The sequence below is a fragment of the Diadema antillarum genome, unplaced genomic scaffold (genome assembly GCF_040938485.1).
Source record: "Diadema antillarum isolate AM-2024a unplaced genomic scaffold, OU_Dant_1.0 seq00000459_RagTag, whole genome shotgun sequence".
Lineage (NCBI taxonomy): Eukaryota > Metazoa > Echinodermata > Echinoidea > Diadematoida > Diadematidae > Diadema > Diadema antillarum.
In genome coordinates this window covers 493,242-515,360 of record NW_027271430.1, presented here as the reverse complement: position 1 = coordinate 515,360, position 22,119 = coordinate 493,242, and the positions used below count along the sequence as shown (strand labels likewise).

The 22,119-nt window shown below is 41.4% G+C and overlaps 1 protein-coding gene across 1 annotated transcript in view; it reads left to right on the top strand.

Moving 5' to 3' along the window:
- LOC139732995 (uncharacterized) overlaps positions 1-21,610 on the top strand; it is a 119,158-nt gene extending 97,548 nt beyond the window's left edge. Inside the window, exons 5-10 of the mRNA XM_071643834.1 lie at positions 9,279-9,389; positions 14,364-14,540; positions 17,530-17,632; positions 19,176-20,493; positions 20,584-20,726; positions 21,537-21,610. Of these exons, the coding sequence (XP_071499935.1) occupies positions 9,279-9,389; positions 14,364-14,540; positions 17,530-17,632; positions 19,176-20,493; positions 20,584-20,726; positions 21,537-21,610 (1,926 nt within the window). The remainder of the gene's footprint in view (positions 1-9,278; positions 9,390-14,363; positions 14,541-17,529; positions 17,633-19,175; positions 20,494-20,583; positions 20,727-21,536) is intronic.
- The last annotated feature ends 509 nt before the right edge of the window (positions 21,611-22,119 follow it).

The window sequence follows — 22,119 nt, the reverse complement described above, 5'->3', positions numbered from 1 at the left end:
AAGATTGCAACAACAACAATAACAAATTTAGCAAATGTTTAGAAAGTGATGGGCTTTTTTTTTCGGAATGTCACTAAACCACTGAGATATATGCAGTGTATGGGTACTGCTCTTTGTTTTGTTAAGAATTGATGTGCTCCAATCTTGAAAGGGGTACGACAGCGAGAATGTTATTGGCCTCAATGTAAACTTGAAAAGAAGTTGTGAAGTTTTTCCCGATGCCAGATAGATGTCTTTATTAGAATATCATAAATCCCAACTTTTCCAATCTTCTCTGAAAGGAATTGTTTTCTGTAACCTTTATCCAATCTGGATTTTCTTAATCAGATACAAATTTTACTGAATATCATGCTATTATTGGAGCCTACTTCCAGGTATTATGGTATGACACCTTTTATTTACATTGCTAGTGATGTCTGAAACCAGTTATAGGTGCAGAATATACATAGTTGAGGATGAGGAAAATTTTTTTTGTATCGTACGTTGTACATGTGAGATCCAGTTTGTTTGTTTTTCCGATGCAGCTGCAGTTATACGTTTTTTGGGGTATTTGACTTAGCTTGAAGAATATGACCAAGGTTGCAGATTCAACACTGACAGTCGATATACAGCTCAGATTCCTCCAGATGTTTTTTTTTTCTATATTTCTCAAGGACAGACATAATAGATACTGTTTGTGAAGCTAGCAATCAATAAATGAACAAGGACAAACAGAAGCAGAAATTATTTGAGTTCCGTGTTCGTCAATATAGCATCTGGCAGAAGTAAAATTGAATAGTACTCGTCCCTGATTCAATGCAACCTTGAATTTGTATACAAATTTGTATATTTATATAGTTACTGTGCAGCAGGCATGGGCAGAGCAAATATGTTGGTAATGATATTTCATTTTTCCCTTTTTATCATGACTAAAACATTGTCACTTCACTATACTAATGCCCTTTTAGAGCTTACAATTAATATTTCTTTTCTTAACACATTAACAGCTGCTAAGAAAATCCAGAAAACTTGTATAGTTTCAAGATCGAGAGACAGTGCCCTATGCCTGTCTTGTATGATCAAATCAGAGCTCATGCTGTGTGCTGGCATAGTGTTGTGGACTTTTTGTTATGGAGATTACATACCTCTGCTGTCGTCTGAGTTTTTGCAGTTATATGCAATTTAGCGAGAATTGACTAGAAAAATTTGTGAAAGATACTATGAATACAGTATACAAAATGCAAGCTCGAACAAATTTCATAACACATAATTGGGAAAATTAGATGGATAACTGTAATGATTTTGTAATGCAATGAATTAAATGAGATGAATAGCCTCTTTGCAAAGCTGGTAAAAGATTACTGGGTATGTAAGCAGAAATTCTATTAACCCGTTGAGGATGGTTTGATTTTGCTACAACACACATTTCCCATAGACGCTTGCCCGAGTATACTCTGGACTCGTCCTCAACGGGTTAAAAGCATGAACAGCCATGAAGATGACATTTTTGATGCTCTTAACCCTTAAACCACGATGAGACACAATGAAACACAATCAAACATGATGTGATATATAAAAAGAGAGGATGTTTGTTTACTAAACACTCATCAGTAGGATGCTGACAGAATTTAAATGAGGAGGAGGAGATTGCTGATAAAAAAATAAAGATGATGAGTGCATGTCATGAGTGTGAAACCCACGAGTCATACTGCCCATGAGCTTGACACTAGTCAAAAAAGGCCCATGAGTCCAACAGTAGGCAAACAAGGCCCATGAGTTCAACCCTAAGCTAAAAAGACTCTTGAAACTGACATAGTAAGCCCTGTGATGTATTTTTTGTAATGTTGGTCACTTGGGCCTTTTTTTTGTGTGCCTAATGTCAAACTTGTGGGCCTTGTTTGCATACTGTCAGACTCATGGGCCTTTTTTTGCGTAGTGTCTGACACATGGGCCTTGTTTGCCTACTGTCAGACTCATTGGCCTTGTAATATTTGCCTAGTGTTGAGCTCATGGACTGTATGACTCTGGCTGTATGACTCATGTACATGTACCTTTTTTTAAATGTTGAACTTATGGGCCGTATGACTCATTAGTGTCAGTCTCGTGGGATAATGATGATGATGATGATGATGATAATAATAATAATAATAATAATAATAATAATAATGATAATAATAATGATATGATAATAATAGTAATAATAATAACAACAACAATAGTAATATTATTAATGATAATAATAATAATAGTAATAATAATAATAATGATGATAATAAAAATATTCTCATTAAACGCTTTTACAGAATGGCTCCCGTGATAATGGTGGTGATGATGGTGGTCGTAACATTGATAGTGATGATGATAATGATGGTGGTAGTAATGACGATGAGAGTGATGATGATGGTGGCCGTGGAGATGGACTGGTGAGGCAAAGCTTGTCTAGTTGATGATGGTAGCAATACTTCAGATGGGTGGATCAGAGAGAAAAAAATTACTGTTTGGAAACTTGGAGAGGCAAGGAATTGCAAGGAAAAGCAAAAAAAAAAAAAAATAGGCAAAGATCACTTTGTGGTAATGAGGAAAAAATGATGTTGCATTTCACTGTAATGAATGACGCTGTCATAGACTTTACTGCTGATGTTATAGGTGAATTGTCACAGCACTTTAGTATTCATCAAGGCATGTGGTTTTTAGATCAAATGTAATAAAATATGCATCTGGTCCAGACATGATTGGAATATAATGCCATATTCTCAGACCTCTTTTTAAAGTGAGGTGGGGGGGGGGGTGGGAGATCTGTAAAGGTGACTAAACCTTTAATGCTCAATGGAAACCCAAATTCTGAGCTCGGAGGGGCACCCCTACTGACTTTTTATCTCCAAATTCAGGCGACGCTAGTCCTGTGTGTTGATTTTCCTATCAGCTGGTATTGCATCTCCCATTATGTTTGCTGATTTTTGGCCAAATTAGATCAATCTCAGTGGATATTGGCCACTTTTTTGGCTCTCCGTTCAATTGCAGTCCTCTAGGGGGAGGCGGAGGAGGCGGATTTTGGGAGAAGGAGAAACGGGGAGAAGGCGAGAGGAGAGAGGAGAGAGGTACGCATGGCTCTACCCCAAGCAGTTTTTACGTCATCATGCGGTATGAAGGCAGCATGTCTCGAATGAGATGCCTCAGAATCGCGCAGCTAAATTTTCACTCCACTCTGTGCCTTGGTACTGGTTAGCTCATTTCATTTTGGGCTAATGAGTAATGACGTACATCAATCATCCCTATTTATTTGCCAGATGCTCAGATGCGTCGCTTGTGTTTGTTTTTTTGTCCTGGTATGCATATTGTACACACAGTTACTCACACACATGCGCACACATATACACAATATACACACACATACACCCATACATACATACATACATACATACACACACACCCCCACGTACACACAGACACACACGTGCAGCTGTACCAGTAGACACAATTTACTATAAAAAGCTTCCATTTCAAGTTGATGTGAAATCATGTGACATTTTTCCACATACATATTCTGCAGGTCCATAACATGTTCCTAGCAATTTGACTGTGTTCCCCCCAAAGCCCCATAACTGCACAAACAGCATTAACTCTAAATATTTGTTAGAACTTCTTCGATAGAAAAGATGATTAGTATACAGAGACTCTAACTCTCCTACTTTCGACGGGAGATCTCCCGCCAAAAGCCCATTTTGACAAAATCTCCTGTTCTCCCGCTTGAGATTTAATTTCTCCTGCTTGAAATGATTTCTTACTTAGTGTCATCGTATGTTGAAAAATAAGCCTTAGATAGCATGAGATAACATCTATGGTGCAGAACCCTAGAGCTGGACCCCGGCCACGAGGAACCTCGCGCTTCGCGCACATCAAGTTGGAGTCTCCCGTTTGCTAGGGGTTTCAGGCGGGAGAATCTCCAGATCAGAAGGTGCGTGGGGTTGGAGTCTCTGAGTATATAACATGTTTGATCGACTCAGTGAGATTATCATCAGGACATTCCTAACTCTCGCTTTTTCCCATCTCGTAACAATTCAGAAATACTCAACTTTTTTTCCTGAGGAATGAATATCTACAAGTTTCACCGATGTTATTTCATGGCTTTCTGTGCCCGTGATTTTGGACAGTGTGTACAATGCTATGGGATTTTCTGTGTCAACTACTTAGAACTCAAAGCAGACATAGGGATAAATGTTGTGCTATATCACACAGATAACTCAATTTAATTTACTTTCAAGCCCCTGTCATTCTGACATAAATCTCTAATATGAATGCAAAGATTTTATTGAAAAAAGAGTTCTGCCGTGAATTAAGTCATGTACCATATTCTATTTCATACATCAGTGAAAGTTTGAGGAAAATTGGACAATCCGTTCAAAAGTTAAGAATATTTTAAGTATCTGCGCAGTCACTGCTGGAAGAGAAGACTGCTACAGTGTATGATGTCACATGCGTACAACTATATAAGGAAAATAAAAAGAGAATTTCACAAAACTTTACTTTTTGAATAAAGTGCACATTTCTTCGACTTGCTACTGATGTATGTTAAGGGAAATAATTATTCCCCCTGCCTTCTGAAAGAGAGAAGTTGAGTGTTCTTTTGTTATGGGAGAAAAATGGAAATATGTTGAATTTTCTTTATTCTTTCTTTATATCGTTGTACTCATGTGACATCACAAGCTATAGTAGTCTTTTCATCCAGCCGTGACTGAGCAACTAACTTCAAAAATTCATAACTTTTTAACGGATTGTCCGATTTTCCTCAAACTCTCATTGATGTGTTCTACTAATATTGCTGCATTCACTCAACCCACATGTCTATGAAGGTGAACTTGTCCTTTAACATTGCACATTCTGTCCAAATTCCCTGACACGGAAAGGGTTCATTCTCTCTCTTTGCCCCTCTTCTACAGTGTCCCTTCCCTCCTGTCCCACTTTGCTTCCCAAAATAGATCAAACTTCACTCCCACCCCCTTTTTTTTTTCTTTTGGATTGAGGGGTATCCATTCAACCCCAAGAGCATTCATTAAATCAAGTAGGAGCACCAAACACCCTTTCAATAATGTTATTCTGGCTCAAACCAACACTTAGTCACACACAGAGGTCAGGTGGGAAACGTAATGAGTGAAACTTAAGTCAGTGTTCAGTACCTGAAGAGCGAGGGCGCTTTCTGTAGAACGGGAGTCACAAGATTGTATGGAGAGTGTCCCCCCGATTTCCCCCCCCTCGCCCCCTCGCCCCCCCCCCCCCCCACCAACTCTGAAAACACAGAATACTTGTGGCAACATCGCCATTTGTCTTTTCTGCAAAGTCCCACAAGCTGTTGTCAGCACAGACTGTCATGAACGAACGACAAGCTCGAGGGCGAAAGCTGAGCATGGCAGCATGAGGATCTTTTTGAGATCAGCGATTGTGATTATCATTCATGGAAGGGAGAAAGCGTTGTCAACGTACCACTCCTACTAGATGATTAACGTTTGTCGCTTTGACCAATGAAAATGTTCAATTTGCCCAACAGCCTTCAGTGTGAAACATGCCTACATGAGCTCCTTCATACGACACTTGGTAGATTTTTGCTACCAAATCCTGGTGGCAAAATTTGGTCGTTGAAAAGACACTAGTAAAGAAATTCACACAGATCCCCCCCAAAAAACAAAAAGAGATCAAGAGAAGTTGGCAGTTTCAGTTCCTGTTACCAGTCTGGAAGTGTTCTGTCATAATAGATTGATTTTGTTTTTCTTTTTCATTCCTTTTTTTTTCTTTTTTCACAAATGTAATGCAAAGACAATTGAAGACAGTTATTGAGTGATGTTTGAATCTATAAATGATTAAAACTATACGACATAATTCCATGATAATACGAAATGAAGACTAGCAGGTGTTATTTTATGCGCATGCAAACTTAAGAATCGCATGTACACTGCACTTGCCGTTCAGAAGACAAATTAAGCAACTCTTCAGTATTATAATAAAATGTAGGGGACAATCATTAACACAAGCAAATGCTTGACGAGGATAATGGTCTGAGAAATACTTATACAATAATGACAAATTTAAGGGATAATCCAGTTGCCACTCACAGAGTTAAAAGTGCTCTGTTATGCAGTACTATCGTAATTGAGAGATATATTGATACCTCATGAATATATCTCATTCCCCTGACCCTAGTACATGTGATGAAAGAAGAGAATAACAATTTCAGACATCATGAATGCCCTCGATACTTTGACTGTGTTCTTTTTCCATCATGACTGTCTGCTCATGCTGACTGCTGCCACTTCCATCCCTTAGAGGGAGTAGCATGTAAAGACTACCCATCCACCTCCCTCCCCCCCCCCCCCATCCTCGCAACCTTGCGAGAGGATGTGTCGTTTTAAGCCGATCAATATTCGAGGCAGACCCAGCCGACATCGGGAGGTGAACGCCACGCAAAGGCATCGCCGGACTTCATGCGATACCGCCGCCCTCTGATGGTCCTCAGATTGCCCACACAAGCCTCTGCTCTTTTCACCGCCGATAATTGGCCCGTAATTGAGCCGTCTCATTCCTTTGGTATGATGGGGAGGTGGGGACCGGGATATTGATTTTATCTGCCCCTCATCTGTTCACCGCCGCTGTTTAAGTGAAAACAGCTCCCCCCTACTCTCCGTAACTCTTGTTTGCCGCCATTGAAAGCAGGAGAGAGAGGGAGTTGGGCGGGGAGACTATTAGATCAAATGTTACGAGTCGTGTCGGAGCGTGCATCATTACAGGATCCAACATCAAGCCAGGGAGATACTCTCTGAGAGTGGAAAGAAGCCTCTACTTGGGGCTTGGGGGGGGGGGAGGAGGGGAGACTGCTCATCGATGGAAAAAGCTTTTCCTCTTGATTGATGAGGGCCCATCAATACACCATCAGAGAGATACATCACCCGATAGCCTGCAGCCATGTGAACCAGTCAAGCAAGGGAAGAATTAAAATGATGATCCTTTTCGTCTTCTACCTTTCTCCCTCTTCTATCTTCTTCTCTCACTTAATGCATCGACATGTACCTTCATGCTTCTCCCATGATGCCTCCCAAAACATATATCAATATGCAATTTTCTTTAAGTATTATGGCATACAGGAAGGCCAAGAAAATGTTTGAAGATTTGTGTTTTTTTTTATAACAGTCATAACTGGACTTAAAAGATTTGTAAGGCAATTACTCAAGATTCCATTTAGCCACGACAAGAACAAAGCGTGTCTAAATGACTGAATACATACTATTAAGGAGCTTGAAGCTTCTTTTGTAGTGAAGAAGGAAATGGCACATTCTTGAAGTGCATACACCTGTAAATGCTAGTGAAGACAAAAAGTTTATTACCTCCACCAAGGGAGGAGGTTATGTTTTCTTTGGTGTTTGTTTGTTGGTTTGTCCATGTGCAAAATAACTCAAAAAGTTGTGAACAGATGTGGATGAAACTTACAGGAAAGGTTGAGAATGACACAAGTAACAGATGATTAAATTTTGGTAGTGATCCGGCAATTTTTGTGGATTTTATGAAGGATTTTCGATATTTTGGCAGGTAAGGTCAATGAACTTGGGAGTTCCAGCTGCGCATTTTTTAGGTTTTCATACACGCACTGAAGTGCGTGCTCTAGTTTCTGCTAAGGCGAGGTGCGCCGCGCAGCTGGAAGTTGATGACGTAACAAAAGGCTTCTATATTGGGAAATCGGGCGACTTTCAGCATGCAACATATGGGTGGAAATCACAGATCTCTATGGAAGAACAAGATAAGTGGTGGAAACAAGCTGCTTGGTGGAGGTCTGCGCGCTCTCAGAGTGCCTCTCTAGTACTCAAAGATGTGGCTACTATCTTTTTTGAGACTACTGAGATCCAAGATTGTGGAAAACTATTTCACGCTGGTGTAAAAGATCAGGTGTAATTAGATCTAGGAATCGTTCACTGAGAAGAGAAATGGAGAATGTTATCCAGCTGGCAGTCCTAGAAGATACCGACGAAGTTCTGAATTATTCATTGATGGCTTCTGGACAGTTGGATTACTCGCTGAAGCGGAGAGGCGGTGACTTCTCCTGTTGTTGGGTCAAATGTTCATTGATTGATGAAAACCGGTTACAAGAGCTCCGCTGCAGAATAATTCATCGTGTACAGTAGAGGAAGGAGTCAGACGTCAGAGGATGTGCAAATTTTTCACAGGACTATTTGTGGCAAATCTTTGAGGGTGGCTGCTGGTCACAGTACTTGTTGTCGACTATAGCGGTCACTCATTCATTCATTGCTCAACCACCATGTGCATTTATATTTAAGTGTGTGTATGTGTGTGTATGTGCGCACACACATAGGCTCATTTGATAGCTTGTCTATTGATATCTTTACAACATGTTCTATTCCTCCCACCGCAGCCCAGAATCCACATTTAAGTGTTTTGATGCTGAATATCCATCATATTTTTTTTTTCTTTTTTGATATCCATGATTATTGTTATCGGTTTATCATATAAAGTAAGGTATTAGAGCTTATTTGAATCCTTTCATGTTCATTACATAATTTTTGATTTGGTTGCAGAATTTTAACACACAGGTGTAGAAATATATTTTGAGTGCCTTGCCAAATATGTGATGGATGATTTATAAATTTTCTTTGCCAGGATTAGGATGTTTCATTTCTAAACACACCTTTTTCTATACGTCAGTCTCGTTCCCTATTTTTTTTTTTTTTTGCAGCTGTTTTTTTTTTCTGTCAAGCCGACATTGTAGTAGTGTTTTTCCGGTTATCCCCCGCAAAACTGATGATACAATCTTCATTTTCGGTCCATGTTTGTTTTCAAATTATTGTCATTAGTCCAAATGTCATTTATTGGTTTTATTCAGTCCTGTGTCCATGCTTTTGTGATCGACACATTTCTATTGTCATGACTTTACATATGTGCGCATGTTTTCCTTTTATTTCAATTTTTATATGAAGCTTGTAGAGGAAAGATAATGCCATGAGTCCTAGAATTTGTGAGATTTTAAGATTTCTCCAGAGAATTGGATCCCTGGGATTCTACTCTGGGTTTTCATTTATTTTTGGTATCTGTAAATAAGAAAAATGGTATTGTTAATCACTTGACCGCATCGGACGTCATTGCTGCCGTCATGGGGGGGATGGGGAGTAGGGAGGGTTTTTATCCTGGGCATTGACACCATAAATGGACCAAACTACAAGGCACGATGGTGGTAATGATCAGTGCTTCCCAGAGTAACAAACATGTTTGTCTCTTGTCTGTCTCGCCCTCTCCCGTCCCCACAGAGCACTAACGAGTTCTTTGACATGGGAATCTTCGTCGCCTTCTTCATCCTCATCTCCATCATCTGTTTACTGCTCGTCCTCAAACTCAGATGGCGGCAGAAACGAAAACAGGTGAGAAACAACTTTTCCCCAGTCATTATGACCTTCCTCCCCCACCCCCACCCCCACCCCCACTCCCCACCCCCCATCCCACCTCATTCCCCCTACATCTGTTTTATTCCACTCTCCATCCAAAGTTTCGGAAGGAAACCTTAGGCCAAATTCTTTGTCTCTGCCAACTTGTGGAGCGTCCATGCTTCTTCATCTTTGAGGCTAATCTAAATGTCAGAAAGAAACGAGGACATAAGTAATGCCCAGCAGGAAAAACAGGCCAAATTCTGTCGTAAACGTACATGCACATCAACTTCTTTGTCACCATTTTATTGTCAGCTAAAGGAATTCAGAATCTTTTCAGTAAATTGAGGGTTATGGAAAAAAAAATACTACATATTATCATTATACATGCTGTTCTTGGCCTGAAAAGCACATTTTTATGTGTTTACTTTTAAAAATATATTTTTCAGTAATTCTGTTGTCAGAATTTGGGTCATAGAGCTATCCTTCATGCTTAACAATTCTTCCAAACATGCTATTTCAAGAAAGAAGAAACTTAAAGGGATGGTACAGTGTTGGTGGAGATGAGAATTGGGCTTTTGACTTTTTACGAGATACCAAGAAAACACTTATGAAATAGTACAGAGCATACCATCTTAGAGGAATTCAAAGTTTGTTTGTTGAAAATCGGTTTGGAATGACTGAAACATCCAAAAACAAAATAAAACAAAGCGATCATAATAAAATGTGGGTCCCACGCTTCATCAGAAAGGCTCTGTTTTGGATATCTCAGCCATTTCAAAACCAATTTTCATCATATAAACGTTGAATTCCTCATGAGATTACATGCTCTTTCATATTTCATAAGAGGTTTTTCATTATCTCACAAAAAAAATGTAAGAAACCTGAAATTAGGTCTCAACCAAAACTATACGATCCCTTTAAGAATACAGCTGGCTGTATTTGCTTCAGCGTCTCTTCATGAGACGCAGGCTTTTCATTGACGTCCCTAGCTATCTCTGATCACTCATCCAAACACTGATCCAAATCGCTGATCCAAAACGCCATTATACTCAATTTTGGGAGCTCGAGAAAGAGTTCATATCACGAACATGCACCGCACATTGTTGAGAAACTATAAACCCCAATTGTAGCGATATGTGATTTTGCATTTATGCTTCCCCAGTTAACACTATAAGAGAGAATCGCCGATTGTAAGCGTGATTGTGTTGTGATTTGCATTTATGCTTCTCCAGTAAATGTCGTGAGAATGTGAAAGATCGCCGACTGTAAACTTACTTTCTTGTGTTTGTTGTGAATCAGAGTTTTGAAATAAAGTCTATACGACAAAGTAAGTTTGGACTCTACCATGCTTTGCATTAATCATGTTTCACAATGCTGATCATGGCCCCAAAATGTTAAGCATAAATGCACCCTTAGAGTCTCCTATTATAAATCTTTGTCTGTCTGTCTGTCTTACTGACTATTTTGATAGACTCCCTTTCCTGCCCTACCTCATAATGTCTTTAATCTTTCCCTTCCCTATAAGTGAGTGTTTGTGTGTGTATGTGTGTTTGTGCATGTGTGTGTGTCTCTCTCTCACACACCTGCTTTACATACTTTCTCCATAGAAAAGTGTGTGTGTGTGTGTGTGTGTATTTTTCTCTCCCTCTCTCCTCCATCTCCTCCTCCATCTCCTCCTCTCTCTCCTCCTCTTTCTCCTTCTCTGCTCTCAGCTTACAGCTCACTCCCCTGTATAGATCTGTCTCTTCTTTTCATCTTGTAAACTTTTCTTTGACCCTACGTCGTTTTGTTCTTCCTCTCCTACATGTTTTCCCATTCTCTCTTGAGTCTTCCTCTGTTTTTCCACTCCTTCTCTCTATTTTTCTTCTCTCACTCGTATAGTTTTGGTTGAGATCTATCTTCAGGTGTCTAACATTTTTTTTTGGTGAGATAATGAGAAACCTTTTATGAAATATGAAAGAACATGTGATTCCAAGAGGAATTCAACATTTGTTTGAGGAAAATTGGTTTTGAAATGGCCGAGATGTCCAAAACAAAGCGATCCCAATAAAAGGTGGGACCCTCCTTTTATCATGATCGCTTTGTTTTACTCTTTCTTTTTTTTTTTTTTGATATCTCAGCTTTTCCAAAACCGATTTTCATCAAATAAATTTTGAATTCCTCTTAGAATGGTATGGCCTCTACTATTACATAAGTGGTTTCGTGGTATCTCACAAAAAGTTGAAAACCCAATTCTCATCTCCACCAATACTATACTAACCCTTTAATCCCCTGTCAATTCCATTCTTTGTGAGACTGCCATACTTTGCACCACCCTATCCTTGCCTGCCCACCTCCGCATCAACGTAATCATCTTCCAGCCACATCAAGGAACGAAACATCTGCTAAACGAGTCTGTATCATTGACGTATGAGCCTTACCCCAGCACAAAGGCCAAAGTTTTAAGGACCCGAAAAAGGGAAGGAGTTCTAACAAAAATAGCCCCAATGACGGTGATCTCGTACGTGCTTTGTAGATCAAAGCTGCCAGACGAATCGTGGAAATCGCAGATGCGCTTCGCACAGAGGGCGTCTCTTCGCTATGAGTCAAGTCTCAAGCTCTGAAATTCCACTTACAAATGTAGCCCCCCCCCCCCAAACTTTCTCTCTTTATTTCTTGATGCAGATACACTCCATCAATTCTCTTAGACCCCATTCAGGACACTCGTTTAAATTGAATTAGTCGCGGCTTTAGGAGAATGACGCTTGCCGCTGATGATCTTTGCAATTGGTAATGGCTTTTTCGGCATCCTAAGGGGTCAGTCGCGCCAAGAGCCACCCTGCAACTAGTGGCAAATACCCACTGGAATACTTGATCAGCAGCACTGGGGGCCCTCCGTGCCCTTCCCAAAATGGCTAAACCAGAACTTCCGCAACCTCTGACCTCTGGAAATGAATGACCCTGCTGTTTGGCATCCACTTTTGCGCCCACCCTAACCCTGATTCTGCATCCAAACACTCCCCAGTTCAATATCAGCAGATCCTTTTTTGTTCTCCTCTTATTGCCTGGACTCTTTATTTCTCACATATCGCTTCGTTTCTTGTCAGATGGAAACTGTACCTCTATATCTAGACAATAGCTGCAGGGGTGATTACTGTTGCACCAGAAATTTTTTGCATGCATGAAACTTTTGCATATTTCACAAGGAGCCAAGATTCATGAAAGTAAAATGTACCCGAAAGTGATTTGTCTCCACAAAGCATTGAATGTCAGTGGCGATTCATGAAAGTTGCATATGTCTGGCATATATTCATGGTTTTACAGGATCATACCTGTCTACAAAGCTGAATCCCTTTTGTTATACCCCCGCGAAACGAAGTTTGAAGGAGGTATATAGGAATCAGCGGACGGTCGGGCGGTCGGTCGGCGGTCGGGCGGTCGGGCGGTCGGGCAGTCGGTCCGTTGCAAATCTTGCGTCGCGAACTACTTCCTCAGTTTTCAACCGATTCCCATAAAACTTGGCACAGATGTGTGCCTTGGGTTGTAGATGTGCAAGACGTATTTTTTGACAGTACCCAAAAGTACGTTGCCATGGTAACGGCATATTATGGGCAAAAATGGGTACAAATCTTGCGTCGCGAACTCCTCCCACAGTTTTTGATCAATTTTTATGAAATTAGGTACAGATGTTCATCTGAATATGTTAATGTGCAAGACACATATTTCCGCAGTGGCAAAAAGTGCGTTGCCATGGTAACAGCATGTTATTGGTAAAATATAGGGCAAAATGCTTCATGGCAAAACTGCTTCATCAGTGTTCTTCCAATTCTCATGGAATTCATATTGAATGTTTGTCTTAGGATATAGGTCAGCATGACACATTTCTTGACAGTGACAAAAAGTATGTTGCCATGGTAACAGCTCACATATTATGAGCCAAAATGATGGAAAATTTTGTGTTGCAAACTACTTCCTCAGTTTTTGCCCAATTTCCATGAAACTTGGTACAGATGTGTGCCTTTGGTTGTAGATGTGCAAGACGCATTTTTCGACAGTACCCGAAAGTACGTTGCCATGGTAACGGCATATTAATGGCAGAAGATCAAGGAAAGATCTTGCGGATTTAACTACTTCCTCAGTTTTTTGACCAAAGCTTATGAAATGTTGTTTTGACCAAAGCTTATGAAATGTTGTTTGGCGGGGGTATAACCAGTCGCTGTAGCGACATTTCTAGTTTTACCTATTTTGATATAGGCTCTGTTTAGGATTCAGAAATGTCCAGTGTGAGTCTGATATATTTGTATTTCATTGTCCACAGTGTCATTGTTTGCCATACATTTAAGCACTGACGGGAAATGGCGTTCAGTCAAACAGATATCCAAGTAGAACCCTCTTCAATATTTTACCTCGAGTTATTGAACACACAAAATGTCTGATTTAATCCCAGGTTGTTGTACCAGTATATCATAATGGTTTGCTTGTGTTCGGTAACCTTTGCATTCCTATGAAGGCATTTGCCAAGTTTAGGCAATCATTTTTTTTTAAAGAATATGAATATGAATAAATATATATACATCTAGGTCTTTTATATACAATGTATATACAGTAGTTCTTCCATATGTGGAGTGTATTATATTTGTCTGATATGTCTCGGTTACTTTTTGATGTTTTCTCTTGTTAAGTTTTGTTTGTTATACGATGGTTCATGATATTTCTGTCCTCTTCATTCAAATTTCTATCCTCTCGTCTGCTGTGTTCACCTTGTATCAGTTTCACATATCTTCATTATTTGATATCTATCTGTGTTCACTACATACCTGTTGCATAATGGTGTCCATCTTTTTTGTCTGTCTAGCTGTCTGTTGCTCATGAATGTTTTTAGTAGAAGTTTGTTTTTTGCACCTGTTGATTTTCTACTTTTTGAAGAATTTATTCTCGTTGTGTCTCTAAACTTGTGTGTACTTTGGTTGCTTTCATCTCGTCTGGCAGACTTCCCAGGCGAGGCAGGCCCTCAACGCTTTGTCCAAGATGGAAGTCCGCAAGTACTGTCGCAGCGAGCGCCACTCTCAGAAGATTCTCTCCGATGAGAGGTGGGCGACGACTCTGAGCATAGCCTCAGACGGGACTATCTGTGCTATATGTCTTGAGGAGTTCCGGGAGGGGGAGGTAAGTACCCACCACTCCCTGCCACGCCCTTTTATGCCATGCCCTTAGGTGCAACACACTGCCGTGCTATACCAGTCCATGTCATCACCTCCATACTGATTGCTGTCTATCATCTTTCAATGTGACACTCATTAACCCGTTGAAGACGAGTCCCGAGTGTACTCGGGCAAGCATCTTTGAGAAATGCGTGTTGTAGCAAAGCCAAACCGTCCTCAACGGGTTAATATGACACCTGTCAATGCCACACCCCCTCAATGCCACACCCCTCGATGCCACGCCCTTGATACCACTCTCCTCAATACCATGCTTCACAATGTCACACCCCTAAATGCCACACCTTTGTGTGTCACACCCCTCACTGCCACATTCCTCTATGTCATGCTCCTCAACGTCTCAACTCATAATGCCACATGCCATAATACCCTGTGAGGTGATTTCACAAACATTATCATCATCAGCAACTCTGTTCCATGAAAAGGTGAAATGTTCAAGTTCAATACCTTTCAATCGATTTTATCCCACATTAATGAATACTAGTCTGTTATTTTGGTATGACTTTATTTGTTAAGTTTGACCTTAACCACAAATGGAATTTTACTTTAAATCAAACAAAGCTTTGCTGTGCTTTTTGAAGATTGTTCATTAGAATGCCACACTGACTGTGAATCTGAGCACAGTGAGTCATCAATTTGCTGTCGTAAGGAACGTAATTCACTTTGAAATCCACTTGACTGAGCTGCCAGCATCAATGTGACGACTCGCCCAGTAAACAAATTCTGGTGTTTGAGTAGTGAAGATGATGTGACATTTACCAGACAGATTAACTCTTATTTTTTTTCCCTCAGGAGAAAACTGGTCCTCCCATAGCATGGATGTATCTCGCTTGCTGCATTTGTTTTATTCTTTTGTTTTAAGGAGAATGCATTTTGTAGAAGCTTCTGGTTAATGAGCAGCCAAATACTAATGCACTTTGAGATAGCCCCATTTAGACATTCCAATGAATGCCAGTGTGCAGTGCAACAGATGTTTATCTGCAGTGACTCCAACGCTCCGGCTTTTGATGGGAGAATCTCCCGCTTTGAGGCCGTTTTAGCAAAATCTCCCACTCTCCCCCTTGAGTTTGAATTTCTCCCGCTCTAGCTGAGTGTCTCCCGATGAAGATGTATTTTCTACCTCCTAAAATTTAGCATTTCTCCCACCCAACTTTAGCTTTATCGTAGATGTTTACAAATAAAGATAAGAAAGCACAAAATAGCATGGTAACCCCAGAGCTGGGCCCTTACCGAGAGGGACATTCAGGGCATTCAGATGCAAAAAATTGATACTAGAACGGTATAGCTATATGATGAATTTATACGTCTGAACGCTGACTAATGAAATGACGTATAACGAAACGACGTATAGCGAAACAACGGTCAGAGCATCGTTTCGAACTAGAACTCGATAACGAATCAGCATTTCGTGTGCATCTGAACGTATGGCGACCATAGAACGGTATAACTGGGCGGGGCTTAATGGGAGCGCGCACGAAAGGTGACCCTACAGCTGTCACTCATGACAGTAACAGTATGCGCAGTGGGAAACTGCACATCTTCACGACGTTTCCCAGAACGGTCGAAATTAGTGTTTGAATAGTCTGTCGGCTATATGATGATTCTTTATATGTCGTTTCGTTATCGAGTTTAGATATAAAATGGCATGCGTCTGAATAGGGGGATTGTATTCGTGCATGTGATATGCGCTATGCTCTCATGATATTGTGCGCATGTTTGCATGATCAAGGTCCCCAGCTTTTTGCTGGGTCTAGGTGGGAGAATTTCCAGTTTAAAGGGATGCTTAAGGTGGGGATCCATGTAACTGTAGATTTCTTGATAACATAAAAAGAGGGTACCCAATCTCACTATACTCGGGCCAAAGATCTGTTGTGGCGTGGTGGCTGAAATAAATCAATAATGACATACATTCACCAGCATCCATAGTGCCCGCAAAAGACAGTAAATATGATCGACACATCTGAAATTTTAATGGAGTTCAGGGGGGGGGGGGGGAAGGAAGATGTTTTGAAACTGTAGAAAAACTGCATTAACTTGTGCCCAGGGGGTACCATTTATTTGTCTCGTATATGTAAGTCAGCTTCTAAATCTAGTGATATGTAAGAGGGACAGGGGGGGAGATCAGATGGGCTTTAGGTAATGGCAGGCTGTAGGATTACTTAACAAAAAAGGACGAACTGTTTAATTCATAGCGACATCAGAGATCACTTTTACTCTGCAAAGATTTTCCTGCCACCATTTCGTCCTCCCCTGTGATTGAGATGCATCCTCCCGAATGCAGCTTAGCCGGAGCTCGCGAGATGAGTAGTGGGGCAGAGACTGCGAAATAATACATCTCAGTTTTAGGACTGTCGAAGATTATCATAGTCAGATTTGATAGGAGGCTAATGGCAAGCCATAATTCACAGCCGGAGTTGTTTGTTATGCGGGCCATGACGTGATGTAGATGTACTGGCCGATTTCTTGTGAATAGGGTAGATTAGTTTAGCTTAAGATGCGCTCTTTCAAATTGATGGAGACAGCAGTTGCTGAGATTTGCTTTTTAGATGCCAACATGAATGTTGTTTGCTAGTCAAAGATACTGTTTGACATTGTGGTAGCTCATCAAAAAACAAAACAAAACAAAACAAAAACAAAAACAAAAACAAAAACAACAACAACAAACGCACACACATACACATGTGTAGAAATGGTTGAAATTTGCTTACTGCACTGTATATTATGATATGGATGATAAAACAAAAACAGCGCATAGAAGTTTTGAAATCATGCGGTTGATACATGTATCTTCAAATTGTCTTGTGAGAATGAGAAGGGCGGTAAGTTGCCACTAAACCCGTAGTTTGGAGACAACGCCCTTCTCATTCTCAATCGACGAAATATTGTTGTAGTCATATGACTCAGAGTCCTTTCTTTTTTCCCCCTTTTTCTTGCAGGAGTTGAGAATTGTTCCGTGTGCTCATGAATTTCACAAGCACTGCGTCGATCCTTGGCTGTTATCCAACAGAACCTGTCCTCTTTGTATGTTTAACATTTTAGGTGAGTCCAGACAAAAGAGAGTTGCTGAAGTATGTTTGCCTTCAACAAGTTTCAAGAAGGATGAAACCCAAATATATATGTAGATTGAGTGAATGCAGCAATTTTAGTAGAACACATCAGTGATAGTTTCAGGAAAATTGGACAATCTGTTCAAAATTTCTCAGTGTTTAAAGTTTTGGTGATGCCATTGCTGGATGGGAAGACCACAAATTTTTGTAACATTTCTTTGCATGGACAGGAATGTAAAATATAAAGACAATTCAACAGTATTTCCTTTTCTAGCATAATGAAAAAGCGCCTGACTTGCCTCTTTCAGAAAAAAAAGGAGACTGATATTACCCTTAACACATGTTAGAAACAGTAGGAGGGAATGTTTACTTCTCATAAAAAAAGACCTGAATTTTGTGGAGTTCTCTATTTTTTTTTTTCATTACATCGGTTTTCCAGGTGTGACATTACAAATTGTTGCAGATTTCTCATCCAGCGTTTGCAGCACTAAAACTTTATAAAAAGTCATAATTTTTTTAACAGATTGTCAGAATTTTCTCAAACTCCTCGTAGGTTCTCTACTAACACTGCTGCATTCACTCAATCTCTGCATATTTTTGGTTTTCTCTCCTCTTTAAAGGGAAATTCCATCCTGATATGTTGCTTTGTATGAAAACAGAAGAATCTGATGAAGTTCAGTGAATATTGAGGGAAAAAATCAGACTCTGCCCCCCCCCCCCAAAAAAAAAAAAAAAGAAAAATAGCACTATTAAAGTTTGGAGAGTGTAATGTATTGGCAACTGCATGTGATGCAGGAGTTGAGCTGTTCTCCTTTCATTTTGTGCACAAAAATATCACTAAATCTATTTTTTTCCTTTTAGTATTTGGGCACAGCCAGAATTAATTGGCTGAGGTGGATATGCAAAAACTCTTATTATATACAAACCAAGAATAAATCTGAAGACAATTTTATTTTGAGTGAAGAATTGAAAGAGTTGCCAATTCATCTTACCCTCTATATTTTAACAGTTCTTAACTTTTTTTGTTTGTGTTTCTGATTTTTTCCCCCCAAATTGTCATTTTTGTTACTTCTCTGATTCTTGTGTTTTCATACAAAGCAACATGTTGCCAGGATGTACTTCTCCTGTAACAGAGAGGACACTTATATCTTTAACAGTGTGATGTCTTCTTTGAGCAACCTATGAGTGTGGATGATACAGGAAAGAGAGTTATTACAAAAGAGATGTTGTCAACAATCTCAGTGTTCTTTTAAGCAAGAAATAGAGTCATCAAGCTTGAAATAATAGCTCTTTGTTATTCACAGTGAGATTGAAATGTGTAAGCCCCATGTACTGAGAAGACATTAAGATGATATGTGATTCCATGTTTTAATTGCCATGGTATAAATGCATATTTTGAAAATATGCCAGCAAGAAAATTCATAGGTGTTTGAAACTTTTGTTTTAGTCTTTTTTGTAATCATCTATCATTAGACTGGACTTCTTTATGATGTACTTCAAATTTTATAACTGATGATTTCCAATCTGTGATCTAGATTGCGGCCTAGAGGGTAAAAGTTCTGAAGCTTCCCCGACTGGACCCGCTAGTCCCGTAGAGCAACAATTAAGAGTCAGCTTGCCAAACTCTCCCACAAGAGATGCACCATGGGAAGGAGTGTATGCAGCAGCGCCCTCGTCCCACCACCATCACCACCACCGCATCTCATCACATCACCACCATCACCACCATAAACATTCCAGGAGCCGTTGCTCGCAGGGTGCATCCAAGCGGGAGCACCGCTCGGTGGCGGTGAGCGGCTCCAGCATGCGGGAGGCAGTGCCCCGTCTTCCATCCACCTCCCACAACCAGCTGGAGCGCTGGTTCGGCCGCGGGCCGCTCACGTGGCAATCAAACTGCGAATACGTGTGTTCCCACTGCCACAGGCACATCAACTGTGGAGGACAGTATAGCTCCGGCTGCGTGACGCCGCGCCAGCTGGGCCTGGCGTCATTTGAGAGCCACTATGTAGTGAACTCATCCTATGCGCCCTGGAGTGGGGCTGGATGTTCCCGAGGTGCTGGTAGCAGCAGGCGTATGGTTTCTCAGGGAGGCAGACACTCGTACAAGGACCAGTGCCATGTGCCAGTCCAGGTTCACCTAGAAGCCATCCAGTCTGCCTGCCAACAGGAGTCGTCCGGCCGCCTCAGAGACTCGGAGTCTGGAAGCAGCCTCAGCCTGTCTGCTTTCAATGCCGACTACGAGTGCAGCGATTCCACCAGTAGCCCCGAGAACTTTGACAGCACGCAGAGTGTCTACGGGAGCTCCACCACCTGTCACAGCGAGGTCACAGGCTGCGATCCCTGTGCCTACGCCCGACCGGGGGTGGTGCAGCAGTACTGGAGTATGTCTCCACCCACCCAGCTGACTCCGACCTGTCTGCACAAAATCAAGCTGCAGGGCGTTCATCGCAAACGCATCAATGCGTCGGACAGCGACGACGCCAAGCGATCCGGCAGTGACGCCAATGCCAGCAGCGGCAGCAACTTCTCAACTCGCGTCAATACATCGCGGAAGGACAGCATCCAGCCGTACAAGCCCCAGAGCAGCATCTCAACAGTCACCACGCCAGATTCCGTGGCATCCCAGGTCAGAACTAACCATGTGTGCTCTCCCACTCTGAAAACCACGCCCAGTGATTCAAAACCTTTGACCCCAAGCAGTAACACCATCACCCCCCAGGCCGAGGAGCCATCCATGCACCACAAGTCCGACTCCAGCCGACAGCAGACCCCGTGTGCCTGCTGTGGGGACCACCCTGTGTGGGAAAGCTACAACGCCGACCACAAGAGCCCCTCATCACCCCAGGAGGAAAAGCCGACGCCCACTGACAGGCCGACAGCCAAAGAAAAACCAACACCCAGCGAGAGACCGACGTCTAGCGACAGGCCGACGCCTAGCAACAGACCCACACCCAGCGACAGACCAGAAAGGAGCTCCTCGGCGGGGAGGACACACCGGCGATCCAGCAGAGGAACACCTACCAGGAAACCCAGGGGACACCTGACCCTACCAGTGCAATCCGTAGCAACTCTCAAAAACACACAAGGTGAGGCGATGGGAGGGGGGAGCTGAGGAGGAATGATGAGAATTTGAAGTGTGAAAAACACCTCATGGTGAAAACCTTGATCATTGAACACAAAAGATTCAGATAAATACAAGTTTGAGGCAGATGGAATGAATGATGAAACAAAATTTATGGCAATTTGAAAATTAATGTTATGTGTAGTACAGTGCACTTCCATTGTAACAAACACAGTTATAATGAAATTCCAGTTACAACGAAGTAAAATTCCAGGTGCCAACATTATCCACTCTATGTATATTTAGTGTTTATTTGTTTGGTTATAACAAAATTTCGATGTAATGAAAGAAAACTGCCAGTCCCGAGGACTTCGTTATAATGGGAGTCCATGGTATGCTACTCAAAATCTAATTACAGAGTATATAGTGGCACAGTAACTTTTGTACTGCTGATTTCTTTTATAGATTTCATTGTTGGTTCACTGGATATAAGTCTTTGTAGATGAAATTTAATCTCAGCCCATATCCAGTTAAAAACCTGTCTCTCTATGTCCACATTCTCAGTATAGCAGGTTTGACTGTGTGTGCATGAGTGTATGTGGGTGGGTGGGTTGGAGTATGCATACAAACGTGTGCTCTTATGCAACTGATTGACAAATTGCCGTACATCGACGTAAATAGGGCAATTTGTCAATCAGTTGCATAAAAACCTCTCGACGAAAGAATTTCATGAAGTTGAATGTGTGCTCTTGTCATCACATGTTCTGTCTTCGATCTTTTTTTTATCTTCTCTTTCCATTTTCTTCTCCTCTTTCTGACACCTCTTCTTCTGCAGGGACCGTCATCACGGTACCAATGCAGGGGACCTCTACCAGCGGGACGCGTAAGGCCATGGAGGAGATCGTATGACCCCGCCCGTTGCCCCCTCTCCTCCGCCTCACTCAGCTATCATCATGAGCCGTGCCGTCGGTCCACTACTCAGGTGTCGATGGGACCACCCCACGCTGGGACAGCTGGCTCTGCGATAACGACACGAATATTTACAGGGTACCTTTCTTCAGTACTTCCACCATTCCAGTCGCATCAAGTCCCCGGTGAAAGTGGGTCTCTACGAAAAGCCCGCTGCGTCAGCTGATGTTTTTCCTCCTCTGTTTTTTTTTTTTTTATTTCTCTTATAAAATACCTTCTAAATCAGACTTAGACATCCATCTACAAGATTCCAGCTTGGATGCAAAGATTTAATTGCTTTCTGACAGGCGATGATACAATATGTTTATCATGGCCAGTGTGGTCAGTACATGAGGCTTGGTCATTGTATTTTATTAATACCCAATTTTTACGATGCCACAAATGCTCAAGTGCTCAATCAGATGGGCTGACATCACAGTGAAACTTGTTCCTTGGACTTCTTCGTTGTG